The sequence below is a fragment of the Puma concolor genome, chromosome A3 (assembly GCF_028749965.1).
Source record: "Puma concolor isolate L17-30 chromosome A3, mPumCon1.1.hap2, whole genome shotgun sequence".
Lineage (NCBI taxonomy): Eukaryota > Metazoa > Chordata > Mammalia > Carnivora > Felidae > Puma > Puma concolor.
This window is the reverse complement of record NC_141669.1, coordinates 20,986,131-21,008,886: the sequence shown is the minus strand read 5'-3', so window position 1 is coordinate 21,008,886 and position 22,756 is coordinate 20,986,131. Positions and strand designations below refer to the sequence as shown.

General features: G+C 42.5%; 1 protein-coding gene across 1 annotated transcript in view; it reads right to left on the bottom strand.

Annotated features, from left to right (window-relative positions):
* The window catches only part of RAB10 (RAB10, member RAS oncogene family), a 79,020-nt gene extending 67,150 nt beyond the window's left edge, over nucleotides 1-11,870 (bottom strand). The window contains exon 1 of the mRNA XM_025927371.2: nucleotides 11,248-11,870. Coding sequence (XP_025783156.1) covers nucleotides 11,248-11,374 — 127 coding nt within the window. The 5' untranslated portion in view covers nucleotides 11,375-11,870. The remainder of the gene's footprint in view (nucleotides 1-11,247) is intronic.
* Between the last annotated feature and the right edge of the window lie 10,886 nt (nucleotides 11,871-22,756).

Genomic DNA, 22,756 nt, shown 5'->3' with positions numbered 1-22,756 from the left:
TCATAATAAATTATTTGGCTTAACAGGGAATATTTACACAAGCATGGAACCACCAGAAACCAATTTGACAAAAAGGAGAAAGAGTAGGATGAGATTATAAAATGTTAAAATTCCCAACTAATATTAAATTAATGGGACACGTGGGTGGCTCAGGCAGTTAAGCGTCTGACTTCGGCTCAGTCGTTGAACTTGTGGTTCATGAGTTTAAAGCCCAGCATCAGGCTCTGTACTCACCACAATGCAGAGCCTGCTTGGGATTCTCTCTCTGCCCCCCCCTTTCTGCCCCTCCCCACTTGCGTGTGCGCGCACTTTCTCTCACTTCAAAAAAATAAACTTTAAAAATATAAAAATGGGATGCCTTGGCGGCTAAGTCGGTATATCCGACTCTGGCTCCAGTCATAATCTCACAGTTTGTGAGATCAAGTCCCACATCGGGCTCGCTGCTGTCAGCGCAGAGCCTGCTTTGGATACTCTGTCCCCCTCTCTCTGCCCCACCCCTATTCTCACGTGCTTGGTATCTTTCAAAAATAAATAAACATTAAAAAATTTTAAACAGAAAATTAATTAATGACTCAAGAGATATATGGACATATCATCTGAAAACAGAGGTATGTAGGGGCACCTGGCTGGCTCAGTCAATAGAGTATGTGACTGGGGGTTGTGAGTTTGCGCCCCACCATGGGCATAGAGCTTACTTAAAAAAATAAAAATAAGGAGCGCCTGGGTGGCTCAGTCAGTTAAGCATCTGACTTCTTTGGCTCAGGTCATGACCTCATGGCTTGTAAGTTTGAGCCCCATGTTGGGCTCTGTGCTAACAGCTCAGAGCCTCCGTTGGATTCTGTGTCTCCCTCTCTCCCTGCCCCTTCCCCACTCGTGCTCGCTCTCTCTTTCTCTCTCTCTCTAAAATAAACATTGAAAATAAAAAAAAATAGTGGGGCGCCTGGGTGGTCCAGTTGGTTGAGCGCCTGACTCTTGATTTCAGCTCAGGTCACAATCCCAGGGTCATGGAATCAAGCCCTGTGTCCAGCTCTATACCGAGCATGGAGCCTGCTTAAGATTCTCTCTCCCTCTGCCCCTCTATCCGGCCCATGCACACGCGCTTGCTCTCTCTCTCTCTCTCTCTCAAAAACAAAACAAAACAAAACAAAACAAAACGAATAAAAATATAGAAGTAGGTAACAGAAGAGCTAGACGATGCCTCTCTAGAGCAAGACTGGGGATGGACAGGGATAGGACGAGAGATTTCTTTATTACTAAAAATCTTATACCAGTATTTTATTTCAAATATATATCACTGATAAAAATTTTGAAAATCTTTCAGAAAGCAGAGTATAAGTTGCTATTACATAAAAGAGTCACTTGAGTCAACTTTCACTCTTATACATAATCTCTGAAGCCTTCAGAACATCTGCACCACCTGATTATGAGATTTAAAAAAACAAAAAACAAAAGGCCTGTACATTCAATAAATGGTACTGGAGCAACTGAATATCCATTCCATAGCCAAAAAAGATTAACTTCAACCTAAAACTCACACCATATACAAAAATTAACTCAAAATAGATTGCAGGCTCACATGTAAAATGTAAAACGATAAAATTTAGAAAACACCATGGAAGAAAATCTTCAGGACCTAGGACTAAACAGAGTTCTTAGACACCAAAAGCATGATCCGTAAAAAAAAAAAAATTAGACTTCATCAAAATTAAAACTGCTCTATGAATGTCCACATAATGAAGAAGAGACAAGATACAGACTAGGAGAAAATACCTGCAAACCACAAATCCAACAAAGGACTAGTATCTAAAATGTATAAAGAGGAGTGCCTGGGTGACTCAGGTAACCATCGGACTTCAGTTCAGGTCATGATCTCACGGTTCATGAGTTCAAGTTCCACATCTATTGGACTCTGCACTGACAGTATAGAGCCTGCTTGGGATTCTCTCTCTCCCCCTCGCTCTCTGCCCCTCCCCCACTCCCACTTTCTCTCAAACTGTAAGTAAGTAAATAAATAAATAAAATGTGCAAAGAACTCTCAAAACTCAACAGTAAAAACAAAGAAAATGGGCAACTGACATGAACAGACATTTCATCAGAAGATATATAGATGGTAAATAAGGACATAAAAAGATTTTTCAACACCTCTGGCCAGCAGGGAAATGCAAATTAAAGCCACACTGAGAATATCACTATACAGATACCAGAATAGCAAAATACAAAATAGTAACACCACCAAATGCTGGTGAGGATGCAGAGAAACTAGATCACTCACACACTGCTGGTGGGAATGTAAAATAGTACAGCCATTCTGGAAACAGTTTGGTAGTTTCTTATAAAACCAAACATGCAATTACCATATGACCCACTAATTATACTATTGGGCATTTATCCCAGAGAAATGAAAACTTAAGATCATATAAAAACCTATATACAAATATTCCTAACAGCTTTACTCACAACAGCCAAAAAGTGGAATCAGCAGTGATGTTCCTCAACAGGTGAATGGTTAAACAAACTGGTGAATGCATACCATGGAATACTACACAATAAAAAAGAACTACCAATATACACAACAACTTGGGTGAATCTCCAGAGAATTATGCTATGTAAATAAAAGCCAACCCCAAAAGGTATATCCTGTACAATTCCATTTATATAACATTTACGAAACGACAAAATTTTATAAATGAAAAACAAAGTTCTGGAGGAGATACATGGGGGCAGGGGTAGGAGTATAGTTAAAAGAACACCAGGGATCTTTGCTTCTTGGAACTGTTCAGTATCTTCACTGTGGTAGTGGCTACATTAACATACACAAGTGATAAAACTATGGAGAATTTAAAACATATACAAATCAAAACAAGTAAAACTGAGAAACAGGGACGCCTGGGTGGCTCAGTCGCTTGGGCATCCAACTTCAGCTCACGTCATGATCTCGCTGCTTGTGAGTTCGAGCCCTGCGTCAGGCTCTGTGCTGACAGCTCAGAGCCCGGAGCCTGCTTCCAATTCTGTGTCTTCCTCTCTCTCTCCCTCTCTCTCTCTCTCTCTCTCTCTCTCTGCCCCCTCCCACTCACGCTCTCTTTCTCTCAAAACTAAATAAACACTAAAAAAAAAAAAAACCTGAGAAACATAAATATGTAATGTATGTATGTATGCAAATGTAAAATAAGACTGATGTACTGTGCCAGATGTTAATATCCTGGTTGTGATATTACACAAGTTTCAAAAAATGTTTCCACTGAGAGAACTGGGTAGAATGCACAAGAATTCCCACTGTATTATTTTTTATAACTGCATATGAATCTACAATTGCCTTAATAAAAATTTCTATTAAAACACGTCTGCATATACATCGCTAGTAACATGAAAGAAACAAATCAACACTGTCCTTCTATACTGATTTTGATACATTGTACTATTTGGGTCTCCACAAAACTGTTTTTCCTTTTTCTAAGATTTACAACCTTGGATGCTCTGTTTCTGGGCCATACTGGAAACTCTGTGTTCCACCACCAATGGCTGTTTTCCTCAAAAAAAAAAAAAAATTTTTCATCTCTGGAAAGAAGGATAAACATCAAGCAATCACTTTTGCTTGTAATCCAAAATATGCAGTACTGTTTTCAAAGAAAATTTTTTCTCATTTCAGATTTCTCTTCAGGTGAGTTTTCTGCACTAATATTTTATTCTAACCATTTATTTTCAAAGTCTTTATCTTATGATTCAAATTTTAAAAACTTATTCCAAGGACACTTGGCTGCTTCAGTAGGTAGGACGTGCGACTCTTGGTCTTGGGGTTGTTAAATTCAAGCTCTATGTTGGATGTAGAGTTCACCTAATTACCTAAAAATAAAATCTTCAAGAGAAAAAAAAAAAACAGGATTCCATTAACCCCCAATATTCATCGATTTAAAGGAAGCAAATCTATGATCTTTACAAGACTTTTATTGGTCTTACAGATTCAGAAAATGTTCTATTAACATTCTCTGTAGCTTCCTTGAACTCTTCCTTTCTGACCTAACCAACTCCATAAGCATTTTTCCCATGCATCTCTTTAGCTAATTTATATTTCATATTTATACAGAATACATCTTTAGCAATTTATATTTTATGCTAAATAAAAGTTTCTAATTTGTAAATCAACACTCAACGAGCTCTAACAGTTCTCTATTAATTACAGTTCCTACCACAGCACTGACTGGGCAAACTGGTACTGTTAAAAGTTGAAAGAGATTGCCAATATTTCTATCACTCTTTCTCTTTTTCAAACCGAACAGGCATACAGGTATTTCTTTAACTTATTTGTACACTCTTATTTATACACTGTAATTCTGGAAGTGAAAATAATTATCCTTAACATCAGCTTAGCTCTACTCTGTTAAGCTCTAGGTTTGCAAAGGACAAGTAACCCGAACAAAACTCCTTGATATTTGGTGCTGATACTTGTTACTTCTTCACTCCTGCCAAAACAACAACAAAAACAAAAAACAACACTGCAACTTCATTTTCCAAATAGAAATTGATGAACGGGAGAATTAGCCATCATTAATTTTTTTTCAAACAAAACCATGAAGTTCTCAGAATCAGAAATATGGCCATAGAACTAGATCTGGATTCTAGTAAAAAAGCTTTCACTAATTACCCATAAAATCTTTTGGAACTTACTTCACTTCACCAGTCTGTTTCTTGACTTAAAATTAATTGCAGGATTCTTTTCCTGCATTGATATTTTTTTTTCTAACATCCCAAGGAGCTCCACGTAGGTACACACAACAAAAAGACAAACCTGTCTTCAGTATCGAGTACAGACCAATGATACTAAAGTGTGGGAAAGTACCATATAGGATCCTCTTGACTCAAAGACCACTGGTTAACAGTAACTATCACATGGAACACCGAGGAACTGCCTGTGATTAAATGCTCTTACAGAGAACTAGGTTAAGTGTTGGGTAGCTTTTGTTTTTTGGATTCTTAGTAAAATACACATAACATAAAATTTACCAGTTTTTAAAAACTGTGGTAAAAATTCATATAAGATTTACCATCATGAGTCGCCTGGGTGGCTCAGTCGGTTAAGCGTCCGACTTTTAGTTTCAGCTCAGGTCGAGCCCATGGTTGGGAGTTCGAGCCCCATGGTTGGTGAGTTCGAGCCCCATGTTGGGCTCTGCACTGACAGAGTGGAGCCTGTTGGGATTGTCTACCCCGACCTCTGCCCCCACTCCACCAAAATAAATAAATAAAGGTTAAAAAAAATATTTACCTATCTTAAGTTTTAAGTGTATGGTACAGTAATGTTAAGTATAGTCACTTTGTTGTGCAACAGATCTCCAGAACTTTTTCACCTTACAAAACTGAAACTCTACACCCATTAAACAACTCCCTATTTCCCCCTTCTCCCAGTCCCTGAGGGACTATCATTCTACCTTTCACCATTCTACTTTCTGTTTCTATGAATTTGACTTTAGATACCTCATGTAAGTGCAAGCATATAGTGAATATTTGTCTTTTTGTGCATTTAACCATTTTTAAGCCTACAGTTCAGTGGCATTACATGATATTCTAATTATTATACAATCATCACCACTACCATCTCCACAACTTTTTCATCTTCCCAAAGTCAAACTCTGTACCCATTAAGCAATAAATGAAATTCTGTACACATTAAGCAATAACTCCCCATTACCCAGTCTCCAGGACCTGATAACCACTATTCTACTTTCTCTATGAATTTGCCTATCCTAGGTACCTCATATAAATGATTTCACACAGTATTTGTCCTTTTTTCGGTCTGCCTTGTTTCCCTTAGCACAGTGTTTTTAAGGTATCCATGTTGTTGTATATGCGAGAATTTCATTCCTTTTTAAGGCTCAGTAATATTCCACTCTATGCATATACTACTACATTTTGTGTACCCATTCATGTGGACATTTGGGTTGTTTCTACCATTTGGCTATTGTGAATAATGCTGCTAAATAGATAGTAAGTATGGTGAGGATGTGGAGAAATTGGAACCCTGGTGCAGTGACAGTAAGAATACAAAAGAGTACAGCCGCTGTGGAAAACAATAGGGTGGTTTCCCAAAAACTTAAAAATAGAATTACCACATGACCCAGAAATTCCACTTCTGGGTCTAAACCCAAAAGTACTGAAAGAACTTGAACAGGTAACTGTATGACAAAGTTCATTTTTTAAAAAAATGTTTATTTATTTTGAGAGACAGAGTATGTGAGCAGGGGAGGAGCAGAGAGGGAGAAGGAGACTCCCAAGCAGGCTCCACACTCAGCACGGAGCCCAATGCAGATATCAATCTCACAACTGAAAGATCACTACCTGAGCGGATATCAAGAGTCATATGCTTAACCAACTGAGCCACCCAGGAGCCCCTGACAAAGTTCATTTTTGATAAGCCGGTCATCCTAATGGGTTGCAGTAACATCTCATAGTGGTTTTGAATTGCATTTCCCTAATTATTAGTGATGCTGAACAACTTTTCATGTGCTTACTGGCCATCTGTAGACCTCCTTTGGAAAAATGTCTGGATAGTTTTTAATCAATCCTAAAACTAGGTATTAAAATGAAAGATTCCTTAGGCACCCTGGCATTCCTATAGCATGAGCTGCTGACTGAGAATCACAGCAAAGTCCAGGCATGTTTAATATGACAGGGGTTTTGCTCATTTCTCTAAAAAGCAGCCTCCCCATATAAATGGGCTCAGTTCAATTAAATCAACCAATTCTTAAATGCAGGTTACTGGAACCATCCTACTCTAATAAAGCTTAGCAAAAAGGATGCATTCATTATACCTCTCCAGAGGCAAGAGCCTTTACCAATTTAACTTCTTGCATGGAGCCCAGACAATCCATTTCCCAACAAACGATATTCCCTATGGAAAAGGTAATAATACACCAAGGCATGGAATGAGGAATTAATACCAAAAAATAGCACATTCAGTAATACAGCCCACTAAAAATTTCTGCCTTAGGACAAGTCCATGTAACTACCATCAAAGGGTAATGTTTTCCTGACCTCATACTGCCAAGAGGGCTACAACCAAATGGACCCCTGAAAAGCTCTCTTTAGCAAATATTTCTCAAACCAGTTTTACCCTAAAATTATTCTACTAGCCAAACAGCTATTATTCTTAAGCAAAATCTGATTGCAATATACTTCACATATACAATGTTCAGAAAGTAGACAGGAAGGAAAATATTAAAATAAAACTGGCCCCTATTCTATATTAAAGGGTCCTGACTGTATTACTTGTCTGCCTGTCTTCATTCATTATTTATCTCACACCCATTAAGAGAAACTTTTTTTTTTAATTTTTTTAATGTTTTTATTTATTTTTGAGACACAGAGTGCTCGCTTCGGCAGCACATATATTTTTGAGACACAGACAGAACATGACCAGGGGAGCAGCAGAGAGAGAGAGGGAGACACAGAATCTGAAGCAGGCTCCAGGCTCTGAGCTGTCAGCACAGAGCCCGACTCGGGGCTTGAACTCATGGAGTGTGAGATCATGACCTGAGCTGAAGTCGGACACTTAACTGAATGAGCCACCCAGGAGCCTCAAGAGAGACTCTTCTAAGTGTTTAGCCTCTATCCGCAAAAAACAAACAAACAAAAAACAACAACAAAAAACCTCTGCCCTCATGCAGCTTATATTCTAGTTCCCTTGGATTCACTTTGAGAATGGTGAGTGTGGGACATAACAGTAATTTGTTTTTGCAACTCTGCAATAAATCTGACCATAAATATCATAATTTCTGCTGTAAATGTGTGGGAATTGAAAGTACACAGAAAAATTTAAATAGTGTAGTCTTTGTGAGCACTATGGGCATAATAAGCCCATAAAAATTCTTTCTTCTAAGAATCAATGACCAACAAACAACTAAAATGATTCCATCTGAAATAATGAGGGTCTGCCTTCTATCGGCAGTTTGGTCCTTGTGAATACCTACTTCTATTTATTTCTGAATACTCACTTAGCAAGGTAACTACTTACTCAAACCTCAAGAGGTTTTAACAATCAAGTAACAACTCAAATTTCACTATCATTCATAATTAGCGAATGCTCTAGATTTTTTAAAAAACAAAACTAAAGAAATAACCCTAGTCAACTGATAACATTTTTTAAAAAGTAAAAAAATAGCATACAAAGTCATTTCTAGCCAACTAGCTAGTTCAGACTGTTCAGACATACACTGTCCAATATGGTAGCCACTAGCCACAGGTGACTATCGAGCACCTGAAACGTGCCAAACCCAAAGTGAAATTAGTTTCAGTGTATAACATACACACTGAAGAAAAACAATAGAAAATATTTCAACAATTTTTAAATATTGATTACATAATAAAATGATACCATTTGGGGTAAAATGAGTTAAAACATTATTAAATTCTTCTTTTATTTTAATGTAAAAAAAAACTTTTTTACTTTTTTCAATATCAAAAAATATGTGGCTCGGATTCTATTTGTTTTAAACAGCACTGGTTTAATAGACTTCTAAACCTGCACACAGAGTGATACATGCAATATCTGTTGGAGCTATACTTAGAATTTCATACTTATTCACTTCTCAGTTCACACTCTTCAGCCTATCTCCTATATCAAAATACCAAACATATCAAATATTTTTATATCAAAATATGAAACTTTCAGAGTCTAATGTGAAATTGTTTAGCAGAGACTAACAAATATTTGAGTGACCATCTGCGCAGGGCATTCAATCCATAAAGTAACTTGTTCTGCTATCCTTCAACAGCCAAAGGTACATATAGTCTGTATCTAGCTAATAAGCACTCTGCTCCTACAGTATGCCTGGCACCATGCTAGACGCTTTACTCTCACTGACCCATAAAATCCTCACAACTACCCTATGTAGTAGATTCTATTTAAAGAAGAAATTGAGAGGCACCTTGGTGGCTCAGTTGCTTAAGCATCCAACTCTTGATTTCAGCTCAAGTCATGATCTCACAATTCAGGAAATCAAGCCCCACATCAGGCCCTGCACTGCCAGTGTGGAGCCCACTTGGGATTTTCTCTCTCTGCCCCTCCACTGCTCGAGTGCTCTCTCTCAAAAATAAATAAATAAGCTTAAAAAATAATAATAAAATAATGAAGAAATTGAAGCACAAAGAGGTTAAGTAACTTGCCAAAGTCCCACAGCCTGTGGAAGTAGGATTCCAACCAAGCAGGCTCTAACCAAAACCACCACACATTTTCCCTAAAATAAGGACTACACAAGGGGTGCCTAGTTGAAAGTTGGAAGAGCATGCAACTCTTGATCTCGAAGTTGTGAGTTTGAGCCCCACGTTGGGTACAGAAATCACTAAATAAATACATAAAACTTAAAAAAAAGAAAAAAGAAAAAGAAAAAAAAAAAAGAAAGACTACACAAGACTGAGTCATTATCTTATAGGATTGGGTTCTAGTTGTGTGTACGTACCCATTACGAAAAGACTAGAATAGATGGGGCTTAATGCATTGCTTCCTACTCTCATTCCACCCTTCTCAATGGCAGGTTAAAGTTGATCTTGATCTTGCTAAAGGTTTACACTATGCTCCCTTTTCCAGAATTTCTAGGCCCTATCCTATTCCACTGGTCCAATTCCTATGTCCTTCAGGCTTCATTTCAGATACCATCCCCATGCAAGCTTACTCAGATTCCCCCATGATTTAGGCTGGTCACCTCTCCTCCCTATGTTCATCCCTTTGTAGCACTTCCCACGCTCTGTTGTGACTGCTCAAGGGGTCTACCCTGTTCACCACTTATAATACCTAAAACCGTGCCTAGCATCAGGTGCTCAATAAATATTTGCTGAACTATCTAACCATGTGACCCACCCAGTTACAGCTAAAAGTGATGGCATATTAAAAGCAAACTTAGTGGTAGGAAGTGCTAATCCACAAGCAGAAAACAAGTTCTAAATTTCAGGGAATTTATGACAGGTCAAGAGAATAGTATGATACACATCCAATAATGATTGCAATGTCTCCCACCCATCCCGAAAAAAGGAAGAGTAAAATTAAAAATCTATTTAAAATTATCATTTGCCCAACTTAATTTCAGTATAATTTCATATGAATTAAGTAGCTAACAAAAATTTTGTCATAAATCCAAATCAACCATTCCAATAATGCTGTAAATTGAAATCAGATTAATTTTGCAATTCCCAGGGTTCAGAGAAGGCTGCTGTTGCTTTTTAAAATCATCTCAAGTATGAAACTAGTTACATGTATAATTGGGTTTCACTGCACTGCCCCAATGCTGGGTGCTGGGTTCCAAATGACGGGCAATCATGTATCCTTTAAGATATTTATTGCGTGGGGGGGGGGGGGGGGGGGGCATTTTTCGCATACAAGTCATTTAACACAAGTCGTCTTAATGCCACTAAATTTTCTAACCAGAATCCAAAGGAATTTTCCCAGAGTCTTCCCCCTTTTTTTTTCCAAAACCAGAAACCAACTAAAAAGGTCAATCTTTAGTTCTTACTTCCACACTAAGCAATTCTGAAACATAAGGTGAAAGTACATTTAGAAGTTCTTCGGCTAGGACTGGCCAAACGTTTTCCCGTAAATTCTAGCGTAAAGTCTAACAGAAGGGAGAACTTCATTCTTTCGGGTTTGAGGACAGAAACTGATCATCTCCCTTAGATTACTGTTTCTGTTGATGTCTGGAAAAGCACTGTGAGGCAAACATGCCATTGAGTCCCACCCCAAGCACTAAGAGCCTCCGATTGTTTGACACATCAATGGATTAGTCAACGCGGGGGAACTCACTTTTCCCCTTTAATTTGCTTTAATTATTCCTCACACAAACACTCAAGTTTACTCTAAGTTATGACCATATAGAATCTTCTCTTTGCCCTGAAGTATAAATTCAGGCCTTTACCAAATGACCTACGACTTCAATCCCAACCACTAAAATAAATCCCTTACAAGTATCGTGCATCTAGTAACGCCACACAAATATGGAAAAAGCCAGTGCAGTCGCTTAAAGAAACAGCATTCTGGAACGTGGTTAATGCTGCATATTTTGCATCAGAGGCACCGAACAGAGTAGGAGACTTGAAAGCAGAAGACCCCGCCCCAGTAAGCTCGATGTCGATTCAAACAGTAACTTAGGTCTGTCGCTTGAAATCGAAATCACTGAAACAAAGGCGTTTATTACGGGAAGCAAGATGTCTGGAGTAACAGAAACGGTCTGCAGCTACTCAGACCGTACACCATCTTCCCACAGGTCTTACCTATGGTGGAAATAAAGGTGGTATTGAAGGCATCATCCGAAAAACGAAAAAGGACGCAGGTCTTCCCCACTCCCGAGTCTCCGATCAGGAGCAGCTTGAAAAGCAGGTCGTACGTCTTCTTCGCCATTGGGAGGAGCGGCTCAGGCTCTCGCCGCCGGCGGCCCCAAGGGATCGGTCCCTCTCACTACAGCCAACTCCTCGCTCGGGCGTTCTCAGGCCGGAGGACCGGGGAAGCGTGGGAAAAACGAGGGCTCGAGAGGGCGCGGGCGACCTGCGAACGGCCTCGTCGAGGAAGCCCCCCGACGGTGGCGGCGTCCGGTGCCTCCGAGGGCGGCGACCGCGGCTCCGCAGCCTCTCCCAGCCGCTCCGCCCGGTTCCGGGGAGTCGGTCGGGACAAAATGGCCTCCCCTCCCCCCTCAGGGCTGCTCGGCCGGGACGCTCCCACGGGCGAGCAAGCAAGCTCTGCAGTCGAGGGAGTGCGGCGGGCGTGAGGACAGTCTCCCTCCCAAGCAGAAACTCCGCGCCAGGACGCGGCGGTGGCAGTGGAGGACCCCGAGCCGACGAGCTCAGCTACATAGCCACAGGAAGCCGAGCCGCCCCGGCCAGAGCCACCTTTTCCCCGTGCCCTCTCACGCCGGCGTGCGCGCTGCCTGAGACGCACGCAAGGACGTACGCCCGCCCTTCCCTCGCGCCCTAGCCCTGCGGATCGCCTCTGCGCACGCGCGCCGGAGCGTGTAGGGGCACGCGGGGGCGGGGAGTGGTGCGCCGGCTCTCCGAGCCTCTGTCTGAGGCAGGACGGAGACGAGAGAAGGGAGGGGCGAGAGAGGGCGAGGCCGCGGGCGCGCTCCCTGCGGCCGCCTGATAGGGTGCGCCGCGTTAAGAGTACGCCCCGCGGGGAGGTGCTGCCTGGTGACTGCGCAGGCGCGGCACGCTGGAGTAGCCCCTTGACACCCTCTTTCCTCCCGGGGCCGCCTCCCCGGCCGCGCTGAGGATGCCCCCGGTTGTGTTTGTCGCGTGTGTCGAGCTGAGGGGCTTGGCGCAGCAACAGCCCTTGATGGCCGTGAGTTCCTGTGTAGCTGTAGTTCGTAAACGCCAGAAAAAGTGGCGCCCTGGGTCATTAATAGGCTCTTTGCTAAGATGAGACGCATCCTGGAGTGCCCTCCCTGGTGGCTAATGGTAACAGGAGAAGCATTAGAGCTACATCCTGGTTTACTTCAGGAGCAAAAGTTGACGTTCCAGAGAACAGGAGTCTGAAATGGAAAAACTGGCCGGGCTGCTCAGGTTGGAATGATGTAATCCGCCTTCCAGGGCGAGGGGAGAAGAACTGAAGAACACCTGGGTGCAGGGAGAAGTCGAAGCTTCGGTGCTGTGCTCTACGCCCAGGACCCGCTCCAGGCCTTGCCGTCCTTTTGGAATGCCCGAGAGCCCAGCAGCGCCATACAGAGGCAGCAGGGCTGGTCCCTGCGGCCAAAAGCTAACCACCGGTGTCCAAAATTGAAGGACAGTGAAGCCAACCCCAACCCGACGCTGCCTCTTCCTTGCCCTTCCTTTTCCTGTGCCTTACACCCTTTCATCCCTATTAGTCTTTATCCTTTCCTGTTCCTCTTTTTCCTTTCTGTCGTTTAAAGAGTCACGCCCCTGCCCTGCCATTCTCAATGTGCTTCATCGCCACCAAGCACACCCAGGATGTGGTGGTAGGGTAGTTGAACCTGGTGGGCTAGTTCGAACTCCTACAAGAGAAAACCCTGAGACATCTGGAAACGGGATTTGAGAGAGAAGTAAAAACTACATTTTTACATCCGCCACCACCCCCAAAACGTTTGTGCGTTTAATACGTAATTAAAATTGGTCTTCGAGGCCGTTAGGGTAATCATATTTCAACCTCCCATTTTTTAAAGACTTGGCTTGCATTTTTCCTTCCCAACCACCCCTGAAGCTTCACTACTGAAAATGCTTGTCTTCTCTGATACATCTCGCTCTTCAGTTCGTTTCTGTGATTGCTCTTGTCACTTAAACCTTATTCTCTATGGATCATTCTTTCTATAGTTGGGAATGTCTTATGATAATGCCAACAATTCTAATATAGGCTGGCCATGCAAATCACAAAATGAGCTATGATCAGTGCTTCACAGGTTTGTCGTCCGTTAAGAGGCATTACATTGAGCACCCCGGAGTGTTAGCGTGATTCTCCCTTTCAAATAAGTTTAACTCAAGCCCCAGTGTTGTAAAGCATTTCTTAAATGTTATTATTTCTAAATGTAGAAAGCCCAATGAATTCCATGACGTAAAATTTGGGAATAAGGGCAGTTACATATAAAAAATAAATTGGGGCGCCTGTGTGGCTCAGTTGGTTGAGCATCCAACTCTTGATCTCTGCTCAGGTCTTGATCTCTGGGTGATGGGATCCCCCCCCGCATCAGCCTTGTGCTGACAGCACAGAGCCTGCTTGGAATTCTCGCTCTTCTTCTCTCTGTATCTCTGCCCCCCTCCAAATAAACTTGAAAACATTTTTTTAAAAATTGAAAAATAAATTTAGAAACTTCATGTTTTATCCTAGCTCTTTCTTTTTTTTACTGTTTATTTGGTTTGAGAGAGAGCTGGAGCGTGCAAGTGGGAGAGGGGCAGAGAGAGGGAAAGAGAGAATCCCAAGCAGGCTCCTCGAAGTTAGCGGAGAGTCTGACACAGGGCTTGAACCCACAAACCATGAAATCATAACCTGAGCCAAAATCAAAAGCTAGATGCTTAACTGACTGAGTCACCCAGGCACCCCTATCCCAGGTGTTTGGAACAGTTACAGCACTTGGAGCCTTTTCTCCATGGGCTCCATATTCTGAAACCTTAGGAGTGAACTGCACTTACTAACAAATTGTATTTATTATTGGGTCCGGATCATAGAATTTTAGAGCTTTTGTATCTTTTACATCATAACTCAACTCCTGTGTATAATTTACAGATAAGTCTAAGGCTTAGAGACATTAGAGACTTGCCAGAGGTCACACATTAGTGGCAGAGCCAGCACTATATGCAAGGGGACAGGGAAGAAGACCTCTACAGGACATCACGTTGTATGGAGGTGGGAATTGGGAGGCTCAGCCAGTTCTCGATGTTCGGCTTCCCCAAAGTTAATTAAAAGTTTTGCTGGAGTAAGACCTAAGCATCAAGCTACGTTGCCATGGAAGGTGGCTGGAATGATCAAGGCATGAAAGGCCTCTGACTTTAGGGGGAAAAAAAGAATAAAATGGGGTCTATGTAGGCCTAAAAGGAAAACCTAGTGTTATGAAGAAATATTTGATAAATCCTAAAACTTAGTGAAAGAAAATGCCAATTTAGTTAGTACTAGTTTAGGATTTATGCCCTTAAAAATTTTTCTCTGTAAATCTTGCCCAAATATTTGCAAAGCCAAGAAAGAAAATAGATATATTTATATGCTCATATTATTAGTTAAGGTATTATTTCTATATCTTTCTAGAGAACACACAGCTGACCAAAGTCATGTTTCCAGTCCTCTGCTTCAACTTTTAGGACCTGCCTTTAAAGCTTATAGGAAATTCCTACCTTGGTGCCCCCCCCCCCCCCATTTGTGCTCCCTCTCTCTCTCTCTCAAAAATAAACATTTAAATTAAAAAAAAAGGAACATTCTACCTTGGGGCGCCTAGCTGGCTGGGTCCAAAGAGCATGTGATTCTTGATCTTTGAGTCTTGAGTTCGAGCCCCATGTTGGGGGTAGAGATCACAGACAGACAGACACAAACAAACAAACTTTAAAAAAATTCCTGCCTCAGAAGATCATTTTTTATGCCTCAGGATCATCATTATTCCTCTTCCTGCATGTATCTTCCATCCTCTGTACCTGATTTCTTCCTCTGATTTCTCCGCCCCTTGCTCTCTCTATCCTTAAAAATGGAGTTATTCCTGTGAATGGCAGTCCCACTGCTATGTCGTCACCTGGCCATAAAAGCTACCACTCCAATCTCAGGGATTTTGCCTATTTGCTAGCGCCTACCTCCTGCGTTCACTCTCCCAGCCTTCAGCAGAGATTTCCATGAGAAAGGTCTTTGTTAGACATCCCTGATTGCTGAGAGGCTGCAGCCATTCTTCTCTCCATCACCTGCTGATATTCTGCTCTGCCTACATATCTTGACTTAGTCCTACCTCTTGTTAGAGAATGATTGCCCCATGAGCCTTCCCCATCCCATTGGATGTGTTTGTCCTAAGCTTCTCTGGGGATACCTCAGTTCTGAAATGCTGGACTACTCAGCTGGCACTTAATGGCAAGCCCTAGCCAACGAGCTTTATCTCCTTTCCCAGCTTCCTCACATTAGTCTCCAGACAAACTGAACTGGTCTTTTTTTTCTGACTTCATGCTTAGTTTCACGTGGTTCTCACCATGTGAAATGCATCCCCCCCTCCCCCCATCTCTATCCCTTCAGCCTTCAGCTTAAATATCCTCGCCATAGCCTGTCTTCTGCAACACTCTTGCTGGAAGGAATTTGTTTCTCTTTTGTAATACATATTTATCTTTAGAAACTTAGAACCTGCATATAAACAAAACAAAAATTTTTAATTATTAAAAATTCTACTCCCAGAATACCTGGTTGACTCAGAGAGCACATGACTCTTGATCTTGGGGCTGCGAATTTGAGCTCCATGTTGGACACAGAGCACACTTAAAAAAAAATCTACCCCCAGAGATAACCCCTATTAGTATTTTGATGAATAACCATGTAAATATTCTTCCCGTGGCTCTTTATTTAGACACTTCTTACACATTTTCCACATTTAGAAAGATATTTGTGTACATATTTTATCCAATTGGAGTCTCCTTAAGAGCTTGTGACTATTATATTCATGACTTTGCAAAGAGTCTTCAACATATCAGAAGGTCAAAACATGTTTATTGAAGAGAAAATAAAATGAAAGTCACCAGTTCACTTTTTTCCCTAGAAAACAATACTAATTTGGAGAAATTCTCAGTGTCAGAAAAAAAAAACTGAAAACTCAAAAGAGAGGGAGCCTGGGTGGCTCAGTCAGTTAAAGATCTGACTCTCGATTTCGGCTCAGGTCATGACCTCAGAGTTCCTGAGTTTGAGCCCCACGTGGGGCTCTGTGCTGACAGCAAGGAGCCTGCTTGGAATTCTCGGTCTCCCTCTCTCTCTGACTCTCTCCAACTCACATGCATGTGCTCTCTCTCTTAAACATTTTACTTTACCTTTTTTAACGTTTATTTATTTTTGAGAGAGAGAGACAGAGTGCAAGCCGGGGAGGGGGCAGAGAGAGAGGGAGACACAGAATCCAAAGCAGGTCCAGGCTTTGAGCTGTCAGCACAGAGCCCGACGTGGGGCTCAAACCCACAAACTGCGAGTTCATGACCTGAGCCAAAGTCGGACGCTTAACCAACTGTGCTACTCAGGCGCCCCAATAAATATTTCTTTTTGATAGAGCGTGCGCAAGTGAGCAAGGGGCAGAGAAAGAGAGAGAATCCCAAGAGGGGAAGAGAGAGGGAGAAAGGGAGAGAAGCAGGGCTAGAAGCAGGGCTCCTGTTCACCTGAAGCGGGGCTGGTGCTCACCCAAAGCAGGGCTCTAGCTTACCCGATGTGCGACTCAAACTCACGAACCATGAGATCATGACCTGAGCTGAAGTCAAGATGCTTCACAACTGAGCCACCCAGGCGCCCAAATAAATAAACATTTTTTTTAAATAGAAATATAAAAATAAATAAAAGTGATTATGGATCCAGTAGGAACCCTCACCAATCTACAGGTTGTATATTTACATATAAAAATGTAAATATGTAAATTAACCGTTTGTTCATGTCTTAAAGAAAAAAGAATCATCCAAGGCAAAGGATAATTATTTTCTAATAATTGGCCATTCAACTAGGCATTAAAGTAATAACTGCTCAATTCGCACTACTTAAAAAATGAGAGCAGCAAGACACAAACATAGTAGTTCTCTTTTAACATGAAGATATGCAGAGTAAACTCCTGGGTGCATCAATGCAAAATGGGCTACAAGGCACACATGAGCCATCACAGGAACTGGAATTTTTACAGCAGCAAAAGTCAGAGCGCTGAAGAGCAAAGAAGGCTTTAGGTAAATTGAGAGAGAGAGAAGAGGGGAGAGCATAAGGTATGGCAACTTGACCTGCATGAGACAGTTGGAAAAATCACAGAAGCACCAAAAGTAAGAGAACAGAGAGAGAAAAAGTCACTTTCCAGAGGCAGAACCAGGGGAGGCGAATGCTTTAACCCTTTTCCAAGCCAAGAAATTTGAAGCTACACTTGTGACTTACAAACTTATAGACTCAAGGCATGACGTGATGGAGTCACAGTGATCTGATCTTGAAGCCCTGGTCCATCTCACTTAGCTGGGTCATTTTTTTTTAAATTTTTTTTAATGTTTATTTATTTTTGAAGGAGAGAGAGACAGAGTGTGAGTGGGGGAGGGGCAGAGAGAGAGGGAGACACAGAATCAGAAGCAGGCTCCGGGCTCTGAGCTGTCCGCACAGAGCCTGATGCGCGGCTCGAACCCACGAACTGTGAGATCATGACCTGAGCCAAAGTCGGACGCTCAACCGACTGAGCCACCCAGGTGCCTAGCTGGGTCATTTTAAGCAATTACTAATCAAACTGAACTTCAGTTTCTTCATCTGGAAAGTAAGGTTACCAGGAGCTACCAAATCAAGTGATTGTGAAGATTAAAATAATCCATGTAAAGACCCTGGCAGTGGGGCTAGCAGTCCCTTAAACGTCGATTCTCCTCCCCTGGTAAGATGTAAACCATCTAAGGAACTGCTGCTGTGTCTCCTGTAATACCTAACCCAGAGTCTTACATGTACCAGGGGCTCAATACATGTAAATTCAATTGAATCATATCTGCATTAGAGGAAATCTTGGAAGGCATCTCAACTAATTCCCTGCTCCATGCAGAAATGCCCTAGCCAACCAGCGGTCTGTCCAGTCGTTGAACACCACCAGTTAGCTTGCTGATGCCAATAGGACTGATTACAGTGCTTGGTATTTCATAATTTATTTTGAGAGAGTATGAGCAGGGGAAGGGCGGATAGAGAAGGGGACAGAGGCTCTGAAGCAGGTTCTGCACTGATAGCAGTGAGCCTGATGCGGGGCTCCAACTCACAAACCGTGAGATCATGACTTGAGCTGAAGCTGGATGCTCAACAGACTGAGCCACCCAGGTGCCCCCAGTGCTTGGTATTTCTGACAGAAAAGTGTTCCACACACTGAGTCTAAGTGTGCTTCCCTGTAACATCACCTATTTGTCCTAACTCTGTGCTCCGGAGCAACACAGAGTGAACTTTCCCTCACATTCAGATGACAGCTCTTCAACTATTTGAAGATAACATTGGTATTTTCCTCTAAGCTGCTCCAAGCTAACTCTCTTCATATAAGATGACTCTCAGGTAACTATCAGCACTACCATTTTGGTTTGTATATGTCCCTCCAATGGAATGTGGCACCCATAATTGAGCATTATTTGAGTTAAGGACATGACCCTGTGGAAACGCCCAGATCAGGCTACCACTAACAGGTTATAGAAATAAGGGCCAATTGGGATACTCCCTAAGACTGAGGTGATTTGGTACCTGATTGAGAAGAAACTACCTTCCAGATCAACCTTGCCTTGTAACTATTCTTTTGTTTTTAATTTTTGATTTTTAATTTTTTATTCTTTTTATTGAGAGACAGAAAGAGTGTGAGCGGGGAGGGGCAGAGAGCGAGAGAGAGAGAGAGAGAGAGGGAGACACAGTATCCAAAGCAGGTTCCAGGCTCTGAACTGTCAGCACAGAGCCCGACGTGGGGCTTGAACTCACGAACCGCAAGATAATGACCCAAGCCACAGTTGGACACTTAACCGACTGAGCCACCCAGGTGCCTCATAACCGTTCTTTAAGTTACTAAACTTTTCAAAAAATTTAGATAAAAATTACCTCTTACATACACAAATTGAAAATAAACAAAGGAGGGAAATGATGATTCACAGGAGTATAAGAATGTATGAAGAGTTGTTTAAATTCACTCGTAATCAGAGAAATTCAAATTAAAACAAGATAGTATTTTCTGCCCACCAGAATGACAAAAAATTAAAAAGATGGATAATACCAAGTGTTGGTGAGGATAGGGTGGGACAAGAACTCTTGCCGTTAGCTAGCGGGAATGCAATCTGGCCCAGCCATTCTGGAAAGCAATGAGGCAGTATTTAATAAACGTTGTACATGCCTATGACCCCACAATACCACTCCTGGGTGTGTCCATGAGAAATCCTCACATAGGTTCATCACGGCTTTGTTTGTGACAGCTATTGTTGGAATCAATCTAAGCATCTGTTACCGGGGTGGAGTAAATAAACTGTGAAGGATGCACATTGAGGTAGTCCGGATCACACAGGGTTAGCTTGGTTTGAAAGCTGGCTAATATGACAACTCAGACCCAAGGCTACATTGTTATCACTTCAGTTCGCTGGTAAACTAGAAAACAAGTAAAGCAAAGAACAATGCCTTCCTAGTTCCTCCCAGAAACATGCCCAAATTCTGGTGATCAGTGCAGGCCATTTAGAGGGAGAAAGATGGGTCTAATGAGTTCAGAGTCGGGACTAAGTTTTTATAGGATTAGGCTTGGTGAGGGACTGGGTGAGCATTCAAGGGCCTATAATCTACCATGTAAGAAAATTCTTTGTTATACTATTGGGCCAGCCGCAGGCCTGTCCAGGGCCTACCCCGCATGCTATAAAATACTGTATAGCAATATTAAGCTAGTAACTAGCTGCACATTCAGCAATTAGAACAAAGGAAACAGGAAATAATTTATAGTACAATGCCATTTGTGTAAATTAAAAACATACAAAACTATATTACATGAAATTTCACACATATTTAATAATGTACATCAAATACATTACAGAGGGAACCTGGAAAGGTAAGGCAATGACAGAGGAAGAAGGGAAAAATATGAAATGAAATAAAATGGGAGGAACCTTGCACAGATTAGAAATGTCAGGGGTGCCTGGCTCAGTCAGTTAAGCATCCAACTTTGGCTCAGGTCATGATCTCACAGTTCGTGAGTTCAAGCCCCACATCAGGTTCTCTACTGACAGTGGATCCTCTCTCTCTCTCTCTCTCTCAATCTCACAAAAAATAAACATTTAAAAATACATTAAAAATTTTCAGTGTGTAAATAAATGAGGAAAGTGACTCAGTGCTTTGCCTCCCAGATCTAAATTTTTAAACAAAAGTGAGGAAGGGATTCAATTGTACAGAGAGATACAGAGATAGAGGAAATTAATATTGATACTCCTCTCATGGATATTAGAATAATAGCAAAATGAGAAAAAAAAACCGTAAGTATTTGGTTTGGCTTGAAAAAAGAATAGATTCTGGCTGTTTGTTTCTATGTCTAATTACCACATAATATAACAACAGTAACGCACATTTAAAATTTGTGACAGATTTATTTGATCACCTTGATTCATAATGGAAGCTCAGACATCATGGAATTGTCTGTTCACGAAGCTTGGAGCTCAGCTCTCAGCGGTCACCTGTCAGCCCTCACCCAGCCCCGCTTCCAGCTCCTCGGACTAAGTACTCAGTTATCTGCAGGCTGTCCCATCTCTTTCCCGGAGCAAGAGAGAGGATAGAAGCACGGGGTGTCAAAACCCTCCATGCTATAGGGGCACCTGGGCGGCTCAGTCGGTTAAGCATCTGACTCTTGATCTCAGCTCAGGTCTTGATCTTTAAATTTTTTTTTTTTTTTTAACGTTTATTTATTTTTGAGACAGAGAGAGACAGAGCATGAACGGGGGAGGGCCAGAGAGAGAGGGAGACACAGAATCCGAAACAGGCTCCAGGCTCTGAGCCGTCAGCACAGAGCCGGACGCGGGGCTTGAACCCACGGACCGCGAGATCATGACCTGAGCCGAAGCCGGACGCCCAACCGACTGAGCCACCCAGGCGCCCCTCAGGTCTTGATCTTAGGGTCTTGAGTTGAAGCCCTGCGTTGGACTCCATACAGAAAGAAAAAAAAAAAAAAAAAAGGAAAGGAAAGGAGAGGAAAGAAAAGAAAAAAGAAAAGAGAAAAAAAAAAAACAGAAAAGAAAAAAGCCTCCATGCTACATACCAGTTGAGTCAGACACTGCCGAGATAATATCTGAGTACAGCCATCTCAAATGTCCAAAATACTCCAGGAGGAAACCAGGCCTTTGCCACGTAGATTGTACATCCAGTATTCCCCTCACTGCCTTTTGCCTTGCCCTGGGGGCAATGGTGTCCGTGACAGCCACATGGAAGTCCTGCTTTTTCGCCTTGTTCCTACCCGTGCCAGTCCCCCACCCCTCACCCATATTCGCACTCACGTCCTTGTGTAACAGACATTTGTCAGGTCTTTGGCTGCTCGGTACCGTACCCCCTTCCTTTGACAAGGAAACTCCCCACGGTGAGCTTCCAGTATACAGAGCCCTCCTCCCACTGTATTTCCCTTTCCCGGCACCCGTGCCCCTGAGCACGCGTCTAGGCTGTGGGGACATGAGCTGAGCTCTACCAGCCTGAAGCACCAGCCTAAAATCTTGGTACAGAGGCTGATGACACAAAAAAGAAGGCGCAGGGGGGAATGTCCTGAGAAGGCAGTGGGGCCCAGCAGCAGCACTTGGTTTCCAGGGAGGCTGTGAGCCCCAGCAGGACAGTATCCCAGGTCCAGGGCTGCCCACGCTGGTGCTGCAAGCTGAAGCACCTCCTTGGTGTGCAGGGGGGATTGATGGCCCCTAACCCCGTGCCGTCTGCAGGTGCAGCCTTGTCTCTGTCCCCTCATCCCTTAGCCTGGTTCTCCAGCCTTCCCAGTAAACTCTGAGAGCTTCCCAATAACCCTTCAATGCACTTACTTTCAGGTTCTATCTGCGAAAGCCAGTTTGTGTTGCAACCCAGATCCCTGACTGTCACACTCTCTTCTGGCAGAACTTATACAGTGACTCCAATTTTGCCTGACGTGCCCATCATGTTCCACTTTCTCTTTGTCATCTTCTGCTGACCTTGCCCTGTGGACCTGCCATACCTCTGCTCAAACTTGGCCCGTGTCCACCAGTCTGTCTTGTAAGGCTGCTGTACCTTTGATCTCTCTTTCCCATGACTCCATGGCCTCCCTCTCGCCCCCTCCCTAGGACTCAGGCATCCTGAGTTGTCCGGGTGATCATCTTAACCCTGTTGTGATGTCAGCACTGGCCTAGTGCTGAGAGGGAAGAGATTCCTTAGATGCTACAAGAAGTGTCACTAGGAGGTAAGAGGGGCACAGGCAGAGAGATGGGAGGGTAGCAAGACTGTTCTTATTCTTATTATTTAATTTAATAATACAGATTGTCATTTACTGAGTTCCTGCACTGTGCTGGCCCTCTAGAGCATGACCTCACATTAATACTTGAAAGTAGGGACTATTATAATCCCCATTTTCAGAGGAAGAAACAAGAGTTTGAAGAAGTTCGGTTGCCTGACTAGCTCAGTCTGCAGAGC